At 41.7% G+C, this 25321-nt stretch overlaps 4 protein-coding genes and 1 long non-coding RNA gene across 7 annotated transcripts in view; 4 read left to right on the top strand and 1 right to left on the bottom strand.

Moving 5' to 3' along the window:
• The window catches only part of LOC133956517 (kazrin-like), a 108105-nt gene extending 105545 nt beyond the window's left edge, over positions 1 to 2560 (top strand). For both annotated transcript variants that reach the window (XM_062391637.1, XM_062391639.1), the window contains one exon: positions 43 to 2560. In XM_062391637.1, coding sequence (XP_062247621.1) covers positions 43 to 213 — 171 coding nt within the window. In that variant the 3' untranslated portion in view covers positions 214 to 2560. The remainder of the gene's footprint in view (positions 1 to 42) is intronic.
• A 2959-nt stretch (positions 2561 to 5519) lies between these two features.
• On the top strand, positions 5520 to 9365 carry LOC133956518 (kazrin-like). Of its 2 annotated transcripts, none has more exons than XM_062391640.1 (6): positions 5520 to 6251; positions 7055 to 7286; positions 7388 to 7489; positions 8114 to 8280; positions 8497 to 8641; positions 8808 to 9365. In XM_062391640.1, exons 1-6 carry the CDS (start codon positions 6124 to 6126, stop codon positions 8964 to 8966), a joined length of 933 nt encoding a protein of 310 aa, XP_062247624.1. In that variant the 5' UTR covers positions 5520 to 6123; the 3' UTR covers positions 8967 to 9365. The 2 variants fall into 2 exon arrangements, with proteins under 2 accessions (XP_062247624.1, XP_062247625.1); XM_062391641.1 differs by having other exon boundaries at positions 6131 to 6244.
• Positions 9366 to 13156: 3791 nt separating this feature from the next.
• Positions 13157 to 18309, top strand: tmem51a (transmembrane protein 51a). Its single transcript, XM_062391643.1, has 3 exons — positions 13157 to 13338; positions 16118 to 16567; positions 17394 to 18309. The coding sequence occupies exons 2-3, from the start codon at positions 16167 to 16169 to the stop codon at positions 17800 to 17802; spliced, it is 810 nt and encodes a 269-aa protein (XP_062247627.1). The 5' UTR covers positions 13157 to 13338; positions 16118 to 16166; the 3' UTR covers positions 17803 to 18309.
• Positions 18310 to 19139: 830 nt separating this feature from the next.
• On the bottom strand, positions 19140 to 25295 carry LOC133956521 (chymotrypsin-like elastase family member 2A). The gene is made up of 8 exons (XM_062391644.1): positions 25109 to 25295; positions 24785 to 24873; positions 24454 to 24551; positions 23154 to 23276; positions 22848 to 22984; positions 22409 to 22554; positions 22015 to 22167; positions 19140 to 21886 (listed from the first exon to the last, which is right to left on the bottom strand). The coding sequence occupies exons 1-8, from the start codon at positions 25146 to 25148 to the stop codon at positions 21869 to 21871; spliced, it is 804 nt and encodes a 267-aa protein (XP_062247628.1). The 5' UTR covers positions 25149 to 25295; the 3' UTR covers positions 19140 to 21868.
• LOC133956524 (uncharacterized) lies at positions 22435 to 23677 on the top strand. The gene is made up of 3 exons (XR_009921157.1): positions 22435 to 22574; positions 22834 to 23026; positions 23130 to 23677. It is a non-coding gene; the product is annotated as an uncharacterized LOC133956524 (long non-coding RNA).
• Positions 25296 to 25321: the final 26 nt, after the last annotated feature.

The raw sequence follows: 25321 nt of genomic DNA, 5'->3' as shown, positions 1-25321 counted from the left end.
CCTCTGCTCTCTCTCCCTCTCTCTCTCTCTCTCCTCTTTTAGTCCCTAGAAGATCTGGAGGAGGCGAAGCGCAAGAAGAAGAAAGAGAAGATGGGGCTGGGCTCGCTGTCGCGTGTCTTCGCCCGGGGGAAGCAGCGCAAGTCCCTCGACCCTGGTTTGTTTGATGGTACTTCAACACCTGATTATTACATTGAGGAAGATGCAGACTGGTAGAGCACACATGTCCGAGCGGACCACCTGGAGGGCCGCTGTGGCAAATGATCAGTGGACAGAGTCGTGTTGAAGCGAGCGTGCATGTGTGTGCAAGAGGACGGGTGTGTGTTTGACGTCAGCGTGTACAGATATAATAATGTGTGTGCCTGTGCAAGCTCACACACGCATTGCATACTTGCGTGTGCACGTGTGTGAGAGTGTGTGCATGTGTGTCGTCCATGGTCGGAGGCCATGTCAGAAGCCGGAGGCGCGTCTCGCTTCGCTGAAGTGAAAACCTTCCAGGGCAAATTGCACCTGTGTGTATGTGCGGTTGTGTAAATAGAGTGAACAGTGGGACACAGCGACCACGTGGATGTGTTCTATTGTATCTGCCCTGCAAAGCGGCTGTGTTATTGGATCTTTGAATTGTTCTTTACATTTTGACTTTTTGTTTTCACTCAACTGGAAACTTGAAGGACTGCTGTACTTGTAAATAACAACGGTTGATGTGCACTCTGTGCGTGTAAATGTCTCCTCGTCCTGAATGCCTTTTTGTTATTTTTGACATGTACCCCCCCAACCCCCCCTCCCCCTCACTACCTTTTAACTTAAACTCCTCCCTGTTTATTGTCCTGCCTGGTCCACCCCCCCCCCCCCTCCTCCCACACTGCCATGACGAGAACAGTTTCCTGTAGGCCCCATGCAGACTCCTCAAATCCACCTCCAGCGCGATTGCACGACACTTCCATCAACCGCCAAGAAAACTGTGCAGAGGCACTCCTCGATGTTTTTGTCCAATGAGACTTCAAAGACGTCGCTCAGCGAGGACTGAACTCTCTATGCAGAACAGTTTTGTTCCGCAGCCACATGACGCCAAACAGGAAATGTAAGAAATGTGTTTTCTATCTGTCAGGATAGAAGGTACATGTGTGACATGCATGCACGTAGTCCCAGTCCACAAACGCATGTTCAACCAAACCCTTCTAAACACTAATGTCTTTCTCTGGCTATGTTGTCGAGATGGGGACAAAACTGCCTGTTTAAAAGAACAGAAAAAAAAAGAGAGGTCAGTTACTGATTTCACGGTGTTTATTCTTGATTTCCTCCATTTGGAATAAAGTGACAACATTTGAAAATGTGAACCTCTGCTGCTCCGATAAACCTTCTAGAGATTAACATCCCAAACGTAATGTTTTTTAATCTGCACCTACCAGCTCTTCATGCTAAATTACATTTGAAACAGTAGAGGTCAACAAAGTCAACAGTCCCTCACGTGCTCCGTTTAGAATGAGGAAATAATTATTCCACTCCTCCATGGGGCTTTGTACCCTTCTCTCTCTGTGAGATCTTACAGTAGCTTCTGGCTATTGTTCTATTAACACTTAGAAAAGGCTGCTGGAAGTAGAGTTACACTTAAGATAACCTCAAAAAACACTATTATCTCAAAATAAGCGATAACATCAACATCAATTATTCAAACACAGTAAATATTAGATTGATTACCTCTTCTTCAAACCCAGGGAATTAGGTCATTTTACCAGATAATCACAGCTTCACTTTAGCGGCCTGATGATGGAGCGGACCTTCAGTGAACTGCTTTAACAATAGCAAGTGCCAGTTCAAGCCATTGTTACATAAAAAAGCAATTAACTCTGTGCCAAAGGTTAATAGCATTTCTTAAGCAAAAGAATGACTTATAAAGACACTGGATTATTTTCATCCGTGCGTTGGATTGAGCCGGAGTCTGCACTGCCCCGCCAGGAAGTCGTGTCTCTCCCTGATATTAAAACTAACACTGGGTATTTGTCGGTCTCACCTGAGACACTGTAGAGTCACCGATCATGTTGGAGCTGTATTTAATCACAATGCTTGTCAAAAGAGAGTGCCCAGGTAAGCAGTGAGGGGATTATCATTTAACCCTGAGCTCATCCTACGCTCGGGCTCGCAGATCATGTCATTACACATTCAATGACATGTATAAACTCGAGGCTACTTTTATTTTGTTCTTGTAACCGACATGCTCCTCTGCTGATGGAGGGGGGGGACACAAACGTACCAATCGTAAAATATTGTATCAGTTTATGTTTTGAGCCAGGGTCTTTTTTGTCCTTTTCTTTTTCCCACGGATATTTTCCTTTTTGTAAATGAGATAACACTGCAGAAATGAAATTATTAATATTATTATGAAAGAGTTTTATTTAAAGTCAAAGATGTAGGCCTCGGTGGAGGACTTCTACCATGAGGTCCTGAGATGTTTAGAAGTGGCTAGTGGCAGACTTTTAAAGGCATGGCAAAAAAATGACCCTCAAAAGAAGTAAATGAGAAAAATAAGATTATTTTAAAAATAAAATAAGTATCGATGAATTTCCATGTGGCTGTCCTCTCTTTCCCTGTGTTGATGTTTGTGTGTGTGTGTATGTGTTCATTCTGTTGTTGTCTGGCTCTAATCCTGATTCGTCCCTTTATGCCGGGAGGGGGTGGCTGCCATTTTTAACATATGCGTAAGCTTCCCTCAACCCTGCAAGTCCCTCTGTGACAGGACTGCATCCCGAAAGCCTCCACATGGCCTCCTTTCCTCTCTACCCCACCTTCAACTCCTCATCACGACTGGAAAGCACTTATTTCCTCTTCTGTTGTATTGAAATCAATAAGAAGAAAAATAGTGGAGGAGGGAAAGGAAGCCATGTCGGAATTGTTGGAACACAACTCATATGTGTCAGCACACGGTGTCAATAATGTTCTGCCTTGGTTTGACCCCTGACCTCTAACACCAACCCCTCTTGTCTGACCTGCACCGGACTCTCAACACAGTCGAGTGACCCATGACGTGATCAATCAGACCGAGTAAGGCCGAGCTGCACCGGCTCCAATTGCTTTGAAATCGGTTGTGTTGGGTTGCAAGCTGTGTTTGAAGATGCCTTCTAACTCTCACACGACGTCACAAACTGACCCTGGATCATAAAGCACTTCTTCAAGTTTCACCTGGATCTGATGTAAACCATCCAAAAACAATGGCGTGTCACAGTCTATGAAACATTTCTTGGGTTTAATATTAAACTCTTTCTATGAAGCACTAACATTAATTCAGTATACACTTCAGATAGTGAAATCATTTGACCAAATATCTTAACTATTTAAATTTAGCAGTTAACAGACAAATTAAACACAATTAAGCAACAGTCTATTTATCCTATGTGTAGTGGACATAGTGCTATTCTTTCCTTACCTTCTCTACAGTATATATAGACTGTGGTTTTCGTAAACTCACAGAATAACATAATTTACTAAACCAGCAATCTCAAAGTAATAATAATAATAATTACCATATAGCTGTAGGTGATGTCCTTCTGGCTCACTTTTAATGAGTTTTAAATAAGGCATAGTATGGCCAGCCCCACAGGGGGACCTAACTATCAAACTGTCCAACTTCAACTAGACGGTCAATTCTTTGTAGAAGCATGACAGAAAAGGATCTTATAGGAGATCCACTCTGGAGTTTATCTCAGAATACATTGATTGAGCTTGAAAAGATTTGAACTAAGAAGAGCACTAAGAAGTGCACATTCAGTCCATCCTTTAGTCTTAGGAGGGCCCATAATAACATCCAGTTTGAAATGACTTACAGATGGGGTTTTTTAAATACAAAATCACAATCATTCAGTTGTGACTCTCTTACTTTCTGAGTAAAAACATAATGGTACTGTGAGCTTGCCGAAAACATTCTCACTGTTTTTTCGGGAAACAAATTGACTTCAAAACCAGAAGCGATAATTCAGCTAGAGAGCATCCTTCAGTCTCACATCTTTGTCTGACATGAAATGGATGTTTTGGAGAGTAAAGGGTCAAACAGGAAAGATTTCTGGATTCTGTGGCCCCTGCTTTATGACTGAACTGTGAGGTGGATGCACTGATCCATGGTATATTAGTTTCCCAGGAGCCTTTACAGTGTTGGACCATGAACGGTCCGTGGGTGAGCCACAGTGCACATGGCTATATGCATGTAAGACTGCATCGAGAGCCGTTTAGTATCTGTACTGATGTGGTGGTTTTCAAGAAGTATTAGAGGAGTGAGTATATTTAAGTTTGTCATCAAACAAAAGGACTTGTCTTGCTGATTGTGTGTGTGACCATCTATCTGCTCTCCTCGTCATGTAGTGCTGGATGTGTGGTTTACAGTCGTTTCTCAGTTTTCTGCGATGCTTCACAGACTGAGTGTCGAGCAGTGACAGCTTTCTCCCTCTTCAACAGCCTAGAACATCAAGCTGACAAGTCACACCTCCACACATGTTTGTCACAAGCAGTCAGAACAATGATATGTTCAAAGTAATGAGAACAAACCGTGTTACTTGTAGGCGACCCGGTGCTGAGGCCTGGACTGGCGCTAGATTGCCCCCTGCTGGTCAAGACAGAGAAATGTTTCTGAGTAAAATGAACAAAGTGTGGTTAAGGATTTCTTTGATTGATTCCTCACTGAAATACTTAGAAAAAATGCATATTCGACCCAATGATAACACAAAAACAATTCATTATTACAGGAAACAAATTAAAAGGGTATTTAAATGACTCATTATTATTTAAAGCTAGAATCTAGTCTGATTTGCAACTATGTGAGGCAGATTTTATGTGATCGTAATGTATCAAAGTATAAGATGTTTTTCTCAATAGCAGCGCTTGCATTTTCATTGAGTCGCTGCTGCCGGCTAATTTAGACAGATGAGTCATGTTAGCTCGGCAGCTCAAACAGCTGCCGGTTTAACGGACTTCTGAAGCGTGGAGCTGCTTATAAAAGCTGCAACTTGTGTTTACAGCATCTCAGGCAAACGCCTGGCTTGTTGTCGTGCAGCCAAAAGTGTAGGATGTTGTTATAAGCCCATTTATTTTGCAGAAATCACTTACGTCTACTTTCCTTTCTCCCCCACTGGGCTAATTTTATGTTAAACTGATTTTCATTTATACTGCGCTATGTTTTATTGAACATGTTGCTCTTTCATTACTCACTACACCCACCTCCGACACTCACCACCTCAACTACATCATCCACATGTCTCCCCCACCCCCTTCCCTCACCCACCAACCCAACAACCCACCCGTCCAGACTCAGATGGCCTGTCCAGCCCCACTCGCCACAGCCTCTCAGACGGGTCAGAGGACCAGCTGGACCGCCTCCAGCAGGTGGAGCTGGCCAGGACCACGCCCATGTCTCAGTGGAGGGCGGGTACTGTGCAGGCCTGGCTAGAGGTTGTCATGGCGATGCCCATGTACATCCGCACCTGCTCAGAAAACATCAAGAGTGGCAAGGTTGGATAAAACCAGACGTTGATTTCATTTTTTTTTTTTTTTTAATGTAAGTTTTATTCTTTAAAGGTTCAGTGTGTAGAATATAGGGACCTCTAGTGGTGAAGTTGCATGTTGCAGCTGAATACCCCTCAGCTTACCCTCCCCTTCCAAACATGAAAGAGGAACTGTGGTAGCCTTCAGTTGGCATAGGTGTTTATTTTGTCCAGTTTGGGCTACTGTTTAAAACATGGCGGCCACTCTATGGTGGCCGCCAGAGGACCTTCTCTTGGTTTAAATATTAAGTATTTAAATATAAAGGGCCCATTATAGGGTAAAGAAAACAATCTGTATAATTAAGATGAAAAACACTAGTGTTATTTCACATTCAATTTCTGCCAATAGATCCCTTTCACCTAAATCTGACACACTGGACCTTTAAGTTTTATTCTTGCACTGTTTTCACTTTTTTTTAAAAATATGCTTACCATCTGTACCTGTACCATCATTTTACAGGCTATGTCAGTCGAATGCCTGACTTTGTATCGCTTCAGTTATTCGTCTTTAAACCTCTATTTGTATTTGGCTTCGATACTCTGGCATGGTAACTTGTGTCTTTCAATCACCTTAAAATTGCTGTAATATCAAACTCTTGAAATGTTGCAGGTCTTACTGGGGCTGACAGATGAGGACCTGGAGCTGGGTTTAGGTGTCAGCAGTTTAATGCATCGCCGGAAACTTCGCCTGGCCATCGAGGACTACAGAGATGCTGAGAACGGTAGAGGGTGAGGAAGGGACACAGAAGACTCTTCTATAAACTGTACAATATGTAGTAATGCAAGAGCACCCTCTGTTGGTGGGATATAGAAACAGCATTTACAGAGTGCAGCGTGATCATTTTATTAATCTCAGAAGTCCTACTGTTGACTTTTATAGAATAACGAATGGGTAGAAATAAAGCTGTGATTGTGTCATTAACTGTTTTAAAAACAACCTGTCACCGAACCTTTCTGTGTTAAGCAGCCATAAGATAATCATCTGTCCAGAGTGCATTTAGAAACAGCAGCATTAAATAGATTAAGCGGCCATTTCACTCAAATTACAAATAATAAATATTGTCACCAGGTTTTGGAATTTTCAGTTCTACAACTTCAAATCATTAAATAAATAAAACAGTAATGTGCTTTTCCTGAATGAGAGACCTCGTTACACTGCATAATCCATAAGAACTATTTTCTTTGGAACTTCTCAGAGAGATTTGAAGGTATTGCAACTGTTATAGAGGAAGATTAAACTGCTACATTATATGGATAGTATTATTTCTTTATTTTTATTATTTTCTTCAGGTTTCTATCAATCTAAGAAAAACATATGTAATTGTTTGTTATAACCAGTGGTTCTGCAGTAGCCACAGCAGCTTCATACAGGGGGTTATTTTACACTGAGGCTATTATGGGTCAGACATTTCACTCAAAGCCAAATATGTTGACCTCATTGAGGTGTTGGGGGGAAAACTCTGTGGGTTTACTGTGGCTAAAACTATCTGTAGGGCTGAGTGAGAAACAACTGTGACACTGTTTGCCTGCAGGCTGTCCAAGGCTGCAGACATGGACCACCACTGGGTGGCCAAGGCCTGGTTAAGCGACGTAGGCTTGCCCCAGTACGCCCAGGCCTTTCAAAATCACTTGGTGGACGGCCGCATGCTTAACTCCCTCACACGCCGGGACCTTGAACGTCACCTCAACATCACTAAGAAGTTCCACCAGGTCAGTCTGCAGCTGGGCATCGAACTGCTGCACCTACTCAACTTTGACAAGGAGGTAAGAGGGACTCTGAGAAGTCAGGTTCACAGACAGCAGTCAGCAGTGGATGTGGTTACAGTTAACAAAGAGGACATCCTGTTTGTTAAAATGGGTTCCAGGCACTTCAGGCTCGCCGGGTCCAGTGTGAGCATCAGAACGTGGATCCACTGGTGTGGACGTCTCATCGGGTCATCAAGTGGATCCGAGACATTGACATGAAGGTGGGACCAGAGATCAAAAATGCACCTTAAACACTGAACACATGAGACACTCTGACAGGCCTAACCACTACATCAACTTTATATTGTCTTGTTTAAACTCATACCTTAAAACAAAAATTGAAGCTGATGAATTCAAATACAAAGTTTCTCTTACAGTTTATTACTGAATGTGTAATTACTTTGAAACATGTGTATTATAAGATCTCTGTCATGTTGCACTGAGAGTAGTGGAGGCTGCGTTTGCTCGGCTCTCCCCAGCTCCACAGTGTGATAGAAAGACTTAGTCATTGTTCTTGTAAGCTGCTACTGGTTGATTACAATGCCTTTAAATTGCAGCCTCTGTGGCGATGCTGCAGTATGAATAACTCCCCATCAACATTAGCATTGGAAAACATTTCCTTTATGAGGCACAACCACATTCACGTCATGTGGACTGACATCCTGTTGACATCCTCAGGGCGTTTTAATGGAGAATTTATCCTGATATCAACGCATCACTCGATATGTTATTTTTTCGGCTCAACTGGCTATATCTCTCTTTTTTCCTTCACTCAATATTTGCTGTGGATTTTACATCCAAGAATTTAGTTCACTCACTGCTCCTCTCTCCATCCACCTGCGCAGGAGTTTGCAGAAAGTCTCCTGAACAGTGGAGTTCATGGAGCCGTCATGGTGCTTGACCCCACGTTCAACACTGAGGCCATGGCAACAGCGCTGGGGATTGCCAACAGCAAGCACATGGTGCGTCGACATCTGGTCGAGGAGATGAAGGCCCTGATTGGCTCTGCCAGGTGAGAGAGACATCCACTTAACAGACCACAACAGATTCCACCATAGTTCTACTCACTGAAGCGTTTATGCAAAGAGAGGTATCACTCAAGACCTTGTCTGACAGCATATGGTGATGTATTTATCTTTAAAATGTTGAACAAAGGTGCATTGAAGTGTCTTTCAGATGTCCTTTGCAGCTCTCCCCAACACCCTGATCCCTCCTGTGCTCCCTGCAGGACAGATGCCAAACAGGACTATGAGCGTTTAGGCCCAGGAACGCCACCGACCCCACATCGGCAGAACTCTCTGGGCCGACCACACAGCTCTGCCGGTCGACACACTGATGACGAGGGTTCGCTGAGACGGAGGGCTGTGAAGGTGGTAAACAAAAAATCCTCCTCTCTTCAGAATCAACTTTGGGTTTCTGAATCAGGCTGAGGCATTATTTGACCTTTGACACAGCATTTATACAACTTTAATGAGATTTCGAATATATTGCAGTTGCATGGCGTCAGACAGAAGACAACTTACTTTGTTTCATTTCCAGCCTCCAACAGGCTTCAGCCCCAAAGGACGCAATGGGCGGGACTTGAGTTGCCATGGCAGCTACAGCTCTCTTCCCCGGGATATTCGAGACCAGACTCCGCCCAGATCCGAGGGAAGTCCGATTCACGGGTACACCAGCATCGAGGTCTCCAACGTGTGAGGTCATCAGAGTGCAGCACCAGACATCCTCTTCATCATGGACAATCGTTTTCCATCTAGGCCCCGAACATGGATGTTTTCTTCTTTTCTATAAATGAGCCTTTAGAGGACAGATTGCACTTTTTAAAAAGGGACAGGATACGCTTTTACACGTTTCCTGATCCAAGCAAGACTTTTTCAAGAATCACTGTGAGCAGGTGGTGAGAAGATTCTCCCACGGAATGAAGGAAGGATTCAGAATAAAGGATTATTTTTCTATGTAGTTTATGTAGTTTGTTTTCGTTGACTAGTTGATATTGACAAAGTCTGTTTTCTGAGGGAAATGAGAATTAAAAAAACTTTGTATAATACAAGGTAGCTTACTTCAAGACAAAATTAAAAAGTGTAATATCAGTGTAAACTGTTGTTGTTTCATTCAATTCTGCTGTCTGTGATGCCTTGTCATTGTAACTGAGTACAATGGACAAAAAAAAGACTTGAACTGAATTTTAAATTTTAGATTATACTATGTTTGATAGTCATTTTTCATCTTGCACATTTACACTGTTGTGTCTAAACATATGTATCGCCCTCGTCTGATGTTTTATACTGTGTGGTGAACATGGAATAATATTTGAACTGAACTGCTAAATGAAGATGACTCCAGAGTTGTACGGTAGCCTTCCGGCTAAAAGGTGTAAAGATGCAATTATGTCAACATGAAAGTGTTACTTTTAATGAAATAAAGATAACATTCAAGTAAGAAAAGATCATTTTGAAAAGAATAGTTTTTATAAAACAATAGCCTAAAACTCTATCTGGTGGCAATGGAGATATTACAGGAGGGAGGTGTAACCACTTGAAGATTCAGTGTGTAGAATTTAGAGACATCTAGTGGTGAAGTTGAATGTTGCGGCTGAATACCCCTCAACTGACCCTCCTCTTACAAACATGGAAAAGAACCTGCGTAAGCCTTCAGTTGTCATAAAAACTGAAAATGTGTTTAATTTGTCCAGTTTGGACTATTTAAATAAAGTATTTTAAAAAAAAGGGCTAATTCTCAGGTTAAGAAAACAACGATGAGTCCAATTTAGGTAAAAAATGCTTGTGAAAACATCATGAGGATTCATTTATATTCAATTTCTGCCAATAAATCAATTTCCCCTCAGTTTTACACACTGGATCTTCAGTTCCATGATCACATTCAAACCAATTATCAATAATCTCACGTATGTTTCAATGATGTCAGCCCCTGCACAGCTGGAGGCAGGATTTTAGCCTCATTTAGCTCATTGTTTTACAGCTCACGGTAAAGGTCTTATCTCCTTTTGGATTTTGGAATAGCTAGCAACGCGTTACCATTATAATATTTGTATTATAATAAGATGTTGTGTTTTTTGGAGGCTGCTTAGTTGATGGTGAGTATAATTGGTGCAGTTGCTAGTGGGTGTAGTTCTCTGAGGTGCCACATGCGAGTTAGACATGACCAGTACCAAATGATAACGTGAATAACTAGCTGCAACTTAAGTCAAACATCTATCAATTAAAGACACTTGTGGAGCTGGTGGAGGCCAAATCAGAGTTCAAAGGAGAGTGAATTTGGGACCTGACTAAACGCTGATGCTTCATTTGTCCTGGACATTTTAATAGGAAGGGGTCTCCAAGCACATTGACAATCACAACTATATTAAAACAAACAAACAAACAAACAACCATAGCAACTTTTACGATAGACATATAACAACTTGTGGGTACATTGAGGAGGAAGCTTTTTGGTCTCAACCTCTACCTTGTATGACTGAGAGGAGCTGTGACAGTGGTGAAAAGAGGAAGCAGTAGAGACGTTGAAGATTTATGAATGACGGATGATAATTCAGTCTGGTAATTAAATGATTACATATGGGAAATGTTTGTGCTTCCACTGCATTCCAGTTGGACTCTATTAGACAAGTCAAAGCAAGTGGAAAATGCGTCTGATCAAACATAAAAGAGATTCATAAAAACTCAGCCATTACCTTTGTGCTAATATTGACTCTGTATACTTGGCTGATTCTTCGAGAGTATTCTGGTGACAACCAACAGTTATGGTGCAACTTCCTCCTCTTACTCACAGTGACTCAATTATCATGGCAAGTGAAGGATGACACAGCACCGAGTGAGACAGCTGCCCTCGGGGCAAGCGTCCCTCTCTCACTTACTCACATTCTTGTAATCCACCCACGGTCAGGTCAGATAAAACACGCAATTCATTATGTGATGCACTCTGGGATATCAGAGGTATGATTACGCGAAGCAGGCGTGTCAGGCAACTTTCCAACTGGGAATTAACCGAGCTACTTATTAGTAGAAATGTTTGATGGGTAAATGAAATTATGCGCCCACGTCACATCCATAACAGCGAGATGAAGAAATTAATGTCAGTGGAAGTGAATTAGCTTGCCAATTGGACGGCTAGAGGAAAATCTGTTATTAGAGTTATGTATGGTTATATTTGTTGGAACAGATACACAGTATATAATATTTAATGAGGAAACCATACTAAATATATTTATAGCCTAAACTGATTTGCTACCGCAACACTTAAAGCTATCACACTGTATAAAACATGTTCAGGTAACAACATGCTTTAAAACTCACGGCAAAGGCTATCTCTCCTTTTGGATTTTGGAATAGCTAACAACGCTTTACCATTATAATATTTGTATTATAATGAGATGTTATGTCTTTTGGAGGCTGCTAATGTTCTGAACATGTTCATCTCTCTCTTACTGTAACATTTTTCCTTTGAGGCTGCCGACATCTCACTTAATTTGATAACAGGCTGGGAGAGATAGGGGTTCAGTCCGGGTTACCAGATGTAACCAAGGCGTATTCACTGTGTCTATCTTTCCCTCTGTGTGTGTGTGTGTGTGTGAGGTTATGTGCTTGTGTAGTAAAACAGAGGAACCAGACAAAAGCTTAGGAGGAAGAAAACCTCCCCAGAGTCCGGAGCAACCAGGCCGCCTCACCTACAAGGAACAATACAGCAATGGCCAGTGTCCGAACTGGTTTTGTCGTTATTGTACAATAGTCAAGTCTTCATTGTAGCAGGCTGAGACAGAGGAAGTGAAGCCAGGTGGAGCCTTTTTTTACGATCTTCGGTAGATTTCTTCACACATATGTAGTTTGTTGACTACATGCATGACGGGGGACTTTCTGTGTCACCTGACCTGGTCCTCGAGGGATGGTTCTGTCCAAAGGGCTCGAAAGGAGTGACGGCGAGTAGGTGGGTAATTTACCATCCACTTACAGTCACTCCTGCCCTTTTAAGAGGAAGTAGGCCTAAAAATGTCATCAATAATGGTTGATATATAACTGAGTGGCTTGTCTCTGTTTGTATGGGGAGGTATTGAGCAAACAGTGTGATATCTGTCATTGTGTAAAACAGATTGTCAAATATATTTGAATAGACTAGAGGCCCTTAAAGATTGTCATATTTTTTGTGGTTAGATTTGACTTGGAAGAGATTTATGCAAATATGTCTGAATGTTTAAATAAGTGTGGTAAAGACCTAAAGTATGTCTTGTTTTCCTGGTGCATAGCGGCTGGACTTCTTTTTAAGTTTTTTAATCAGTCAATCTGATAATATTGTTGTCAGTCACACTTTTCAAGAGACTGTATGCATCATCATACATTTATCGTATTAACAACTAGCCAAAACAATAATGGACTGACATAAACCAATTATATAAATGTTCAGAAGGAAATATTCCACGTTCAGTTCATTACTTAAATCCACCTTATAAATACCTGATCCTGGACTATGAGCTAGGAGGAAGTCAACCCTTATTAGTTTACCACCTGTGCTAAATAGCACAGTTGTCTGTTCAAGAGGCTTTTTGTGACAGGAGCTGACACTATATCCTCTGCCAAGAAGGTTGTTTTCCCTCATGTTTGTTTGTTTGTTTGTGTTTTGTCAGCAAGACTTACAAGATTTAAGATTTTAAAACAGACAAAAAACAAACAAAACAATTCAATAACCTGAGTCCAGGCCCTGTCCCCTTTGGTCTCTAATCTTAATTGATGGAGGAGCAAACTGCATGAATGAATCTGCTGAACCTCCGCCTCGCTGCAGGCCCGGCACTGAGGAGGTTAATGAAACTGGAAGTGGAGCTCGGTGCCCCCTCCCTCCTCACCCCTCCCACCCTCCCGCCCTCCAACCGGGCCCGTCTGTGTCTGTGGAGAGGAAACTTAAGTTCCTCATCTACACTCGCTGATTTGACGCAGAATTGCGACACATAATAGTCCCGCCGGCGCAGAACCGCGACACGTGTAACCCTCCACATCTGGTAGCTCCGAGGAGGAGAAGAAGAAGAAGACGTGACTTGAGTTTGCGTTTGTCCAACGATGCAGAGGTGAGTGGAGCAGACACACAAACACACACAACACACATCTATACCGCTAAAAATGTTGTGCCAACAAAAGTCCCCCCCCCCCAGCAGGGACCGGGATGTTTTTCAATATAAAGTTTGTTAGGTTTTTAGTTGCGCTGCGTGACGTCAGCAGTGAGGAAACGGAACCCACCCGCCCCGCGTTTCATTGAGACGTGACTCCGGACTGTGGTGTTGGCGAAGTGTCGCTGAAACAACAACCGTTCAGTGTGGACGTGTGATTAAAAACCCCACGACACACACATCCCCGTCTCTCTGCTGCACAGGAAGTGTAACAGGATCCTTTGCAACATCTTTGATTATTTAGTGTCAGTAAACATTTGGGTGCAGAAGAAGAAATACTTCCACTTTACGCAAAAGCCCCCCCCCCTCCCATCCCCTCAGTAGTTCTCGGTAGTCTACAGCTTTGATGATGAGGTTATGAGCACGTCTGTCAATGTCTTACTCACTTTTACTGTTAAATAAATGTAATTTATAAATATATACCTCCAGGCTGAACTGGGACTAAGCTCACATATCTCCATGATTTGTGACACCTTCAAGCCAACCCTGCCACATGTCACAGGCCGGCGAGGGGATATATGTATGGGTGGAAATGGGGATGCTGCATGTGTCCCAACTGTCATGATCAGCCTCATGCCGGGCATTCTTCAGTGAGGGGGTGTGTGTGTGGTTGGGGGTTTTCCTAAAATGGAGCTGGGTTGTTCTGACTTCCAGATCCCCTCTGTCACTCACCAGCAGGTCTGGGCGTGTTCGCAGACAAACTCTGTTGGGGTGTGCAAGGCTAAGCCTGTGGTGTGAGCACTTCATGAAGACATTCTTTAATGGTCAGAGAGGTTATTCATACACAGACCAGTTCCTGAACTGTACGTTTTTTAGTTCCCAGCAGACGACTCCTTTACTCTCTGATCTAGCAAAGATTTAAAAAGTTGCGCGGGAGGGGTGGCCTTGTGATCACTGGCTTATTGTTATGTTCTTGTAAACATGCATATGCTGACCATTTCAGTTTTACTCTGTGGAAAATGTAAATCCATTCTAAACAAATTCTTCCTTTTTAAAATGTTTATTTTTGTTTTAACATGTAACACTTAATGATCAATATGATAGATTTAAACGAAAGAAAACAAACTTGTGTTTTTTATGGTCCATATATGTTGAGGTTGTTGTTTTGCTGTGACCAAATCTGCCCCTTGTAGAGTGTTGAGTCACATGTGACTTCTTCTGTAAATGCTTTACTGTGCCACACACCCATTACTAGAAGCTATGGTTATTTTACTGGAGTGAATTTTATGTTCTCCAGAAAAATGGACTCACACACACTCAATGACGAAATCTCTCGCTAGCAGAGACGTGATTGGTCAAACCTTCATACATACCACCTCACCTCAAATACCCCACAGGCGTGTTAGAAGGAATTATATTGTCTCTGCAGAGTTTTAAAGTTAAACAGAAATGTCAAGAGCGACTGTGGATTTGAATTAGAGTCCAAACACTTGTTGATTCGCCAAGAAAAGTCGGCTGATATGTGCCTTTCACAGACATATCGATGTCAGTGTTTATGTTGACGAAATACATCAGAAAACCATTGTTTATTTTCTCTACTCAAGTTCTATGTTTTTGGTTGTATTTAAAAATTATATTTACATTTGAAGTTAATTATAGGGTCTAGGGCTGAAATGTATCAGGGCTTGATAACAAATACTTAGGAATAAGTGTCAGATTTCTTTACTCATATTTTTACCCAAAATCAACATCGGTCGGGCGTGTTCGCAGACAAACTCTGTTGGGGTATGCAAGGCTAAGCCTGTGGTGTGAGCACTTCATGAAGACATTCTTTAATGGTCAGAGAGGTTATTCATACACAGTTCAGTTCCTGGACTATATGCTTTTACGTTCCCAGCAGACGACTCCTTTACTCTCTGATCTAGCGAAGATTTAAAAATTGCACAGGAGGGGAGGCCTTGTGATCACTGGCTTATTGTTATGTTCTTGTAAACATGCATATGCTGACTATTTCAGTTTTACTCTGTGGAAAATGTAAATCCATTCTAAACAAATTCTTCCTTTTTAAAATGTTTATTTTTGTTTTAAGCTGTAACACTTAATGATCAATATGATAGATTTAAACAAAAGAAAACAAACTGTGCGATTTTTATGGTCCATATATGTTGAGGTTGTTGTTTTGCTGTGATCAAATCTGCCCCTTGTAGAGTGTTGAGTCACATGTGACTTCTTCTGTAAATGCTTTACTGTGCCACACACATGTTACTAGAAGCTATGGTTATTTTACTGGAGTGAATTTTATGTTCTCATGAAAAATGGACTCTCACACACACAATGACGAAATCTCTCGCTAGCAGAGACGTGATTGGTCAAACCTTCATACATACCACCTCACCTCAAATACCCCACAGGCGTGTTAGAAGGAATTATATTGTCTCTGCAGAGTTTTAAAGTTAAACAGAAATGTCAAGAGCGACTGTGGATTTGAATTAGAGTCCAAACACCATTGTTTATTTCTCTATTCAAGTTCTATGTATTTCAATTTGAAGTTATTTATACGGTCTAGGGGGATGAAATGTATCGGGCTTGGTAACAAATACTTAGGAATAAGTGTCAGATTTCTTTACTCATATTTTTACCCAAAATTCACATTGGTTGGGCTCTTTAATAATATTAATAATAATGTTTTGTCATTCTGTTATGTCATTGTGTCTGATATCAAATTCCTTTCTATCCACAGTTTCTGACCTCTCTGCAGCTGGTCAGACTGAAGTTTGGGGACTGACAACATGCGTTCCAGTTTGGATACACCACCGAGCCGCCTTGGCAGAGGAGGAACTGCCATCAACCCCCATAACACTATCAACACACAAAACACTGGAAACTCAGGTTCCCAGTATGCTCTTTGTGCTCTCGGGGTTGGGCTCATCGCCCTGGGAATAGTGATGATCGTGTGGAGCGTCGTACCTGCAGAGGCATCCGGCAATAACAGCAGCAGCTCAGGAACGGACGTTGGGAGCAGGAAAAATAAAGCGTCGTCTGTGGCCTTCGTCTTGGTGGGTTCCGGGGTGGTCATGCTGCTGTTGTCCCTGTGTGTGGGAATGAGGAACAAACAGCGAGAGCAGCGGAGTCTCCAGGAGGCCCAGAACAACGGAGGAGTGGCAGATATAGAGCAAGAGGAGAGAGAAACGTGAGTCCAGGCTTGATTTTCTACCTCAACAATAGTTACATTATGAGTAAACATTTTATTTCCCCAAAAGACTCTTCTTGAGGCGGGTCGTAACATCGTGTCTGTGAGGAGAAAATTGATTAGTCAATGTAAACTACCCATTTTAGACAAGGAACTGTGTTGATTCTTTAAGCTTGTTTCCCTAGAAATGTAGTGAGAGGAGATGGTCAGGTCTACAGAGGATTTGTTTTTATTGGCATCACCTGCCATTACCTCTTTTAAAAACAGTTTGTCACCGAAGCGATATGAGGTCGGGCCAGGGAGGGATCCACCTGTTGATGCTTTCATTTCTTGTGGATGGAAGGACACGTTTGTTGGCCATATTTGAAGGAGCCTCCTAAACGAGAAAGCTTAGATGCAGCGCTGTTGCATCTAAGCAATTGGTCTACAAATGCAGCTTCTGTAGGATGGAGCCCCTTAATTAAGGCACAGCTCTAGTTTGATGACATCATAAAAAACAGTGGTGGATCATGGGAGTCGTTCATCACCATTTCCTGTCCCATAATCTTCTTGGGACCCTTGGTTACCCTGCGCTTTACTAGGAGAGCTTCACCAAGTAACCAGCAATGAATAAGAGTGATCCATCACGGGAGACCAATGCAAACAGTGGAGGGAAAATAATTGCTGTCTGGCCAGTGCAAGTGGTTTTTATCTTTCTCAACCAAAATGAAATGTCCTGTCAGCTTGAATACAATTTATGATTTAAGTTTGATTGAAGATGATATTCATATTATTTCTTTAATAAAATTCATGTTGGCTAATTTTTATTTGTCAAACATGTCCGCAGTCCTGAGGAACAAGCCCAGAGGTATGCTGTACCCAGCTATGAAGAGGCCGTGGGCAGTGGCAAGTACCCCATTCGTCAGAGCAACCATTGCCCAAGCTCCTCACATCTACCTTCCTACGATGACCTGGTTGAGGTCGATGGAGTGCAGTATGAATATGAGGGATCGGAGGTCACAAATACCGGACCGCAGCCGCCCACCCCGGCTTCCAGTGCGCCGTCTGCTGCCGCCTCCGCGTCAAACCGTAGAGCCGGAAAAACTACCCGCAATTTCCTCCCCATCAAGATCCGCAGGATTAAATCGGAGAAGCTTCACATGAAAAACATTGATAACTCTCAGCCAGCAGCTGGAATCAGTATTGAGCCACTCACCCCACCACCGCAGTATGAAGACAAATTGCCTCCAATTTAAGATCAAGTTGATCAAGCTTAAAAACAAACTACTGAACTTCCTGGAATCTGCTATGATCAACTTCTGTGGATGTAGATCTGGCTTGACCAGCCAACACCTGGAAATGGCTCTTACTGCAAAACCTTCTCAGTGGCACTTTTTAAATGTATTTGTCAAAATGTATCATGAATGCCACAAATCGCTCCAAAGCAAATAACAGAATGAAACTTTATTTTTGTAAGTTTTGGAATCTCTGAACCGGCTTAAGACACTTGGTGAGGAACACAGTTGCTGGATCGTATCTGGGCACGTTGGATTCAAAGCAAAGCAGCCACCAAATGCAGTTTTCCTTTATGTTTAAATAGTTTTCTGTTTACCCTACTGCAACTGCCATCCACTGTGTGCTGACTGCACAATCAAGTTGACAGTGGAAGAGGTCATAATACGTCAGTGCGGATTTGGGTGAACTTAAATAGACATGTGCAGGGAACTCAGTTTGTGAAGCGAGCAGTGCTGAGCGTCTTTGGATGACTACTGCCAGCAGCTTTCCAGATGTAGGCTCCACGTTGGGCGACTCATAGCTTTGTATGTCCTCAGCTGGTTTGAGCTGACGTGGTGCTGCACAGAATCTCTCCCTCATTGTCATCAATATTTGTACAGTTCATTCCAGTTCTCGTAGAAAATGACAGACTATATGTTTCGAATGGTGTTAAAGATGGTCTACTGTGCTTTATACAGATCTGCAGTTCTGCCCTTCGTCCATTTTAGCTTCTATATAGTTTGCATTTGGTTCAGTCTCCTCTGTTTGTCTGCCTGAAAATAAATATTGATATTTAATATTTTACGATGGCGTGCACTGGCTGGCACCATATCAGTAGCTTGTATTTTTAGTTAAGATAATACAACGCTTGTTTAGCATTCATCAGCTACACTGTAGAAAGAAAATTGTTGGACCATCTTTTAAAGAAAAACTCAAATTAGTAACACACAAATTAGTTTTTTCTGAAATTGTGCACAAGCATTATTCATTTGTGTGTTATTGATTTGAAGTATTTTCTTTTTCATTGAAACAGGTATAACTCTACCAAAACACTGTGGAACATGAAATTGTTGAATGCTTGCAAAATGGCAGTTGTTTAGTTATTTGGCATCACGTCCCTGGAATGTTAACTTCCAGTACAGAAGCATATTTATCTAACAGAAGAAAGAAGAACTTTTTCTCTTTAGAAACACATGATAAAAACCCTGCAGCACATGAAAGGGCCACGAACTGTGAAACAAAAGTTTAGCTTAAAAACAGGGGAGAGCTTCATGTGTTTGATAGATTGGTATAAATAAGCAACATAAGGTCCACAATGCAATGCGTCAATGATTTTATTGTCATATTTTATGAAAGACACCAAGAAATTGTACTTTTTCTTCCTTTGAGAAGTCGAGGGCACAAAGATGCCAAAACAAACTTTGCCCTGAGTTTATCGATATAGCATGCCTAATGAGATAGCAAGCAGTTGCTGAACTATACAACTTGAAACTACTGAATAAATATACATTCCTTTAGAGGGTAACTGGTAAGTTGTAAGTACAAATTTGAAATGCTTTTTAGCCATGGTTTAGTCTATATGCTTCTCTTATTGGACTTAAGCATACAGTACATGCTACATAGGCAAAGACGGTTGGTTGTTTAAGTACGACACAACAGGCCATTCAGGATTATGAATTAGGTCTTGGCTGTTATAAAAAAAAATAACACAATGAACAGTATTCAATGACTCATATTTTTGTATTTACTCTCACATCAATGGTCACCATTAACTTATCGTTTTATAGGAAAGAAACCATTTCCTGTAGCATGTGTCATTTCATGGTGTCTGTAGTAGTGGTGTAGTGGTAATGCTTACTAGGGTGGGGCAATAACATAATATCATTAATTACAGCAATATAATATCTATCTGTAGTAATAAGTAATGAGTCCAATATACATCAAAATATTGCTTCTATGGGCTAACACAGTAATTGATGTGCCTCAGTGTTTGAGAGTTTAAACTCACAACCTCAGGAGCAAAATGAGTCTTAACAGAAATAACAATGTCACGTTTACCTTGATAATTATCAATATCGACTGATATGAATATTTGTATCTGGATGTCATTGTTGTCCGTATGACTCAGCCCTAATGCTAACTGCTAACTCTGCTGCAGAGTGCAGCTGTCTTTGTGTTGTACCCACTCATATACTTTTGCATGCCCGTGGCAATATTGTTTTTCCTCCTAGAGCATTTCATATGACTCATAGTGTGACTGAACCTGAGCCATAGTGTGGCTCCTCCGCTGCAGAGAAGGAAGTGTGTGTGTGAGAGCACGATGGAAGCAGCTTGTGAATAGTTGAGAGCCGCCGGGCCATACCCATGGTGAACGCTGTGGAGCTGTGAACGCAGCACTGTAGCCTCTAGCTGCTGCTCTGGGGCGTGCTTCTTTTTCTTATTGGAGATGACCAACAGAAAAGAGTCTTTGACTGTGCAGCTGCGCCACAATAACAGCAACTATTACGCACTCTGCCGGCCGCAGCCTAAACCGCAGCCCTGTTTTCACTTAAAACGTTTGCAGAGAACAAGCACAAAGAGAAAAGAGACAGCTGGAGAGGGGAATAGTCTCGAGTTCTGTCATTGCACACTGCTTCAAAACTCCTGTGAAACAAGCCCTGCTTTCTCCTTCAGGTTAGACAACTGAGGCCAAATTGAATGATTTACTTTAATTCATTTAAATATTTAAAAATTGTCAAAGCTGCACAAGATGTCATCCCTGAGTTGCCCATTTGTTATTGTGTAATGTGTTATTCATGCAGAAAAGCTGACATTCATTGGTTATATCATATTGTATATTACAAGGTTTTCTGATGAGCTGAAGACAATGGGGTCACTTGAGGTTTGTCAATAGGACACATGTCCTCATGTCTGTCTCTTATTATTGGAGTTTAAAGTCGTCACTCTGTGTAAATCCTTGATGTGTCGTCATGTTTCAGAACTGCAGACAGACTCATTGTACCTCACTGGCAAAAGAACCAGAAAACTGCACAACTGATTTCATTGCGTCACACTGTTTAACTTTAATGAATGACAGTGTTTTGATTCACCAGTTTTATTAAGAAGTGGCCAAAACACTCTGTCAGTTTCCTTTTTGTATCACCTAAATATATATATATATTTCCTTTTGTATGTGCTGTGAAAATATACTTTTCTATGCTTATGTTTATTTGTTTTTTCCTCCTCCTGACAAGCAAAACAAATGTTTATCTCATGGATATTTTATGAGAAATAAATAAAAAAAGTGTTTGTTAATTACTCCTGTGTATAAGAAGTGTGTTTTGCCATGGTTATTGAATCATTGTGAATATAATCCCACGTTGACTTGTACGAATGCCATATTTCATTGGACACATTAACATCCATGTTTTCAAGCATTGTTCAACCAATCCTCTAATATGCAGCTACTATATTTAAAGCTGAGGGTAAGATAAATGTCCGGTTGTTGTTCAGGCCCACATTCATGGATATGACTTAAAGGGATAGATCACCCAACAAATTTAAATTCACTCAGTATATACACACCTCCTGTATTCATGGTGGCTTCAGGTGTAAACAGTGTTGCTGCCAAATCCAATACATGAAAAATGGGGAGTAAATAGTGACCTATTCTTCAAACGTATATAAACAACAGAAAATAAACATAAAAATGCCTCCAAACTGCTCCTGTGGTGTCATCCAAGTGTCTGTAAGCCCCGACATTCAAATCGTTTTTTTAATCGTCTGAAGGATCAGTCTTCATTTAACTAAATTCTATTGGATTTTGCTGCAGCACTGTCTGTCCTTGAGACTCCATAAGTGTTCTGTGGACTGAACACTTCACCCACCCCTCCACCGACACAGTGACGAGTAGACAATGAGTGAATTTTCACTTTTGGGTGAACTATCCCTTTAAACTGCGTTCCCAGAACTGATAAACAGCATCTCCATTATTTGCAGTAAAACTGGGACAACACATTGTTGGTGATTGTTGTTCTTATTGCAGTAAAACGCACGTGGATAGTTTCTTCAGTAGCTGGTCACAACCTGCAGAGTGAACAACAGAAACATTATTATATCACACCTCTTTTCTTTGGAAGCCGAGGCCTGTGCTTGCTTCAGGCTACACATGTTTGTGCTGGTGTGGGAATTACAAAGTCAAAAATACTCCTCACCGTGTTGATCCAGCTGATGTAGGAGTTGACTTTTGTAAAGACGGTAGGTTTCTGGAGGACATTGCAGCCGAGACCGGAGCCGAAGCTCACCACGCCGTGGACCTCCCAGGAGCCGTCGGGGTTCTGGCAATTCAGGGGGCCGCCCGAGTCTCCCTGTAGGTCAGTGCACACACACAGACACACACCCACCCACAAACTGTTGGCTAGCAGCTTCAAAGACACTTAGCTACCTATCTCAAGTCACGCAAACTTTTCCTTCTAAACTATTTCAGAGTAAATCTTTTGTACCACGCGTGTTGTACATTTTTTTGTTGACATCAGCAATTAGCTACCTGTATTTGTCCCTTAAATTATAGTTGCAGGCTTTATAAGATGACCCGCATTTTCAACTCACGTTACATCCTGCAGTGATGCCGTCTCCGCCAGCACAGACCATCTTGTCTGTGGCCAGGACGCTCCACCAGTCGGGTAGGGTGCAGATGTCGTGGCCGACGACTGGCAGGAGAACCTGCTGCAGGATGTCAGCCAGAGGACCTTCGGCTGTGGAGGAGGAAACTCAGGTAAGAACCAAGATTCTGCTTAACTCCTCTTTACTTCTTTTTTTTTCAGAAGAAAGGGTTGTACTTATTAACTACACTACATTAATATATTAATTGCAATTACTTTTGAATCCGATGAAGATAAGACTTACAGAGAAAAAGAATCTGGAAGATTTTCAAGAAATGACAAATTGACGTGTCGACATGCGTAAATTGTGTAACAGAAAATTACATCTATTTGTGATGATGCAGTGATTGTTGTTTGTTTTTTTCTGCTGAGGTGCATTGACTCACTCAAGAGTCGACCCCACCCGGTGACGTAGCAGCGAGAACCGTGCTGCAGGGTGACAGCCGGGTCCGGGATGCAGGCCGGCATGATTGTGTCAGAGAAGGTGACAGGGGAAGACAACTTGATCAGGGCGATGTCGTTGCTGCAAAGGCAGAAACAATTCACCCCCGTTCAGGAAGTGAAGGTAAACAAAACTCAGCACAGGTTACATTCATGCCTTACTGCAGTAGATTCTCCAGTGCATGACCGATGTTGTGTTTACACTTGGTTCCCCTCGGACACATTAGGTGGTGTTGAGTTGTGGCTGTTACCGGCTGAGCAGAACGTTGTAGTCCTCATGAGTGATGATTTCAGCCGCGCTCAGAGCTACGGAGCCCTCCTCGCTCGCCTGCAGGCTGTGTTTACCCAGCTCCACTCTGTAGTTGTAGCGGTCACTGTGGGATGGCAGATGACGGGGTGGGATTTAGACACTGGCATAGACTTCTCTGTGTGAGTTTGTGATTAAGCTGACGGTGGATCAAAAATGCCTGGCAGTCCTGTAGGGGTGATGCATGTCTGTCTGTGTCACTAAATATTTTTAGCTTTGCCTTTGTTAAATTCTCTAAAGTTTTTCTTTTTCTCTTAAATTCCCCAGAAAAAGCCAAAAGTTTATGAAAATATATGATTTGCTTTTGGGCAAAGGAGTATTTCCCGGCACAGAACTGTGATCTGGAACACAGTAGTACGTAGGCTCACTTTCATGAATTGTACATATTGGATCACTATGGAGATATAGAGTAAACAGTGACAAGAAAAGCTTTGTTTAAAAAGATCTGCTGTAATGTATAAATGTGCATTTAAAAATCACATCTTCATCTTATATAAAATATTCAACAAACACTAATACCTGCAGTCCTCACCCATATTCAAGTATTTGTGAATATATTTGTGAATATGTGAAGCCTTCTGCTAATGACCTGAAGACCAGGTCTGGTGGACTGATGAGACAAGTTTGTTTGTCTGTTAGTTTGCAGATTTACGCAAAAAATGGATACAGATTTACAAGACATTTTGTGGAAGGATGTGGTAAGGGTCAGCAGAGAACTCACAACATTTTTTACTACAGATCTGGATCAGGGGGCGGATCCAGAATCATTGAACCTTGCATGATAAGATAATCTTTTAACATTTTTCATTGATTGTAATTCATGGATTTGGTGAAAAAATCTGACTTCAGAGGATTTATATTCATGAGCATGCTATTTGGTGCAGATCCACATAATAATCTGGATCCAGTGAATATAAATGTTGTTTCATCAGGGAACTTGAGGTATGGAGAAAACAACCTAAGGGCCCCTACTTGTTCTTGCCACTGTTAATCAATTCTAAAGATTTAAAAAAGCACTAATTTAAATAAAACTTTTGTGGAGTTTTAATTTAACATATTAAAAAACAATAATATTTACATTTCCGACCAGTACATTAAAACCAGTTTATTCAAAAACTAAAAACCAGAGGATGAAATCTGAAACAGTGGACCGTTAATAATTTATATAAAATCTTGATCAATGCTGTGTTGTGATTATTTTGACCTAACATTGCATGTCATCCTTTAATGTGAAGTATATGCACCTGATGCAGTGGGCGGCAGTGAGGACCCAGAGAGAGGAGATGAGGGTTCCTCCGCAGACGTGCCTGTAGCGCCCACTGCTGTCTGACTGCAGCGAGATCTGAGAGACACAGGACAGTGGGAATTACTACTCTTAACCATTTTAACACGCAGCAAATCAATTCCATCTATCGTCCCTCTGAGTTTGCTCTGGAGGTGAAATCATCATCACACGTTCAGCTTATACTGTAGACATCTGGAGCTTGAATGTGTGTAAGTAGGCGTTAGTACTTGTTTATATCGCTGTGAAATTAAAGCGTGGAGGCGATTATGTTGTGTGGCTGTGGACTTTACCTGCCAGGGCCAGCTGTGAGGCCTGACATCATCTCCTGCCACCACCCTGCTCAGCACAGGGGGGAAAGTGGGAAGGCCACATCCATACGCTAGGACAAGATTATTAATGTTTATTTTGTATAAAACAAGCATACAAAATTAGGTCTTTTTTTTCTGGCAACTTTTTCAAAAATATAATTTCTGTGAAGCCTAACCAATAACCACTCTTTCAAATAGAAGATTACTACTAGTACTCTTTACTACTGTCACAAGGGACTATTTATCTGGATCATGCAACAGCAAATTAGATTTTAGTAACATATGTGAATATTTAATCTTTCTTACCAGTAGCTACCATCAAAGTGAGAACCAGGAGGCTCCTCATGGCTGCAGAGTTTGTAGTTTGAGCCTAAACCTTGTGCTAACAACAGGGGTGTATTTATACTGTCGGCTAGAACCACTGGTGTGTGGACTGACCTGACCAACACATAAAGTCAAACAAGTGCTGTAAGACTGAGGACACAACATGTGGTTGGTGATACCATTTTCCCATCACCG

This window comes from Platichthys flesus, chromosome 7, assembly GCF_949316205.1.
Source record: "Platichthys flesus chromosome 7, fPlaFle2.1, whole genome shotgun sequence".
NCBI classification, from domain to species: domain Eukaryota; kingdom Metazoa; phylum Chordata; class Actinopteri; order Pleuronectiformes; family Pleuronectidae; genus Platichthys; species Platichthys flesus.
This window is presented reverse-complemented; position numbering and strand designations above follow the sequence as displayed.

Coding starts and splice junctions, on each gene's coding strand:
- LOC133956518 (XM_062391640.1), top strand. CDS start 6,124: ATGTTGCAGGTCTTACTGGGGCTGACAGATGAGGACCTGGAGCTGGGT. Junction 6,252..7,054: donor GATGCTGAGAACGGTAGAGG/GTGAGGAAGGGA, acceptor GTTTGCCTGCAG/GCTGTCCAAGGCTGCAGACA. Junction 7,490..8,113: donor TCCGAGACATTGACATGAAG/GTGGGACCAGAG, acceptor CCACCTGCGCAG/GAGTTTGCAGAAAGTCTCCT.
- tmem51a (XM_062391643.1), top strand. CDS start 16,167: ATGCGTTCCAGTTTGGATACACCACCGAGCCGCCTTGGCAGAGGAGGA. Junction 16,568..17,393: donor GAGCAAGAGGAGAGAGAAAC/GTGAGTCCAGGC, acceptor ACATGTCCGCAG/TCCTGAGGAACAAGCCCAGA.
- LOC133956521 (XM_062391644.1), bottom strand. CDS start 25,148: ATGAGGAGCCTCCTGGTTCTCACTTTGATGGTAGCTACTG. Junction 24,552..24,784: donor CTCACAGCTGGCCCTGGCAG/GTAAAGTCCACA, acceptor TGTGTCTCTCAG/ATCTCGCTGCAGTCAGACAG. Junction 23,277..24,453: donor ACTGCCGCCCACTGCATCAG/GTGCATATACTT, acceptor GCCATCCCACAG/TGACCGCTACAACTACAGAG.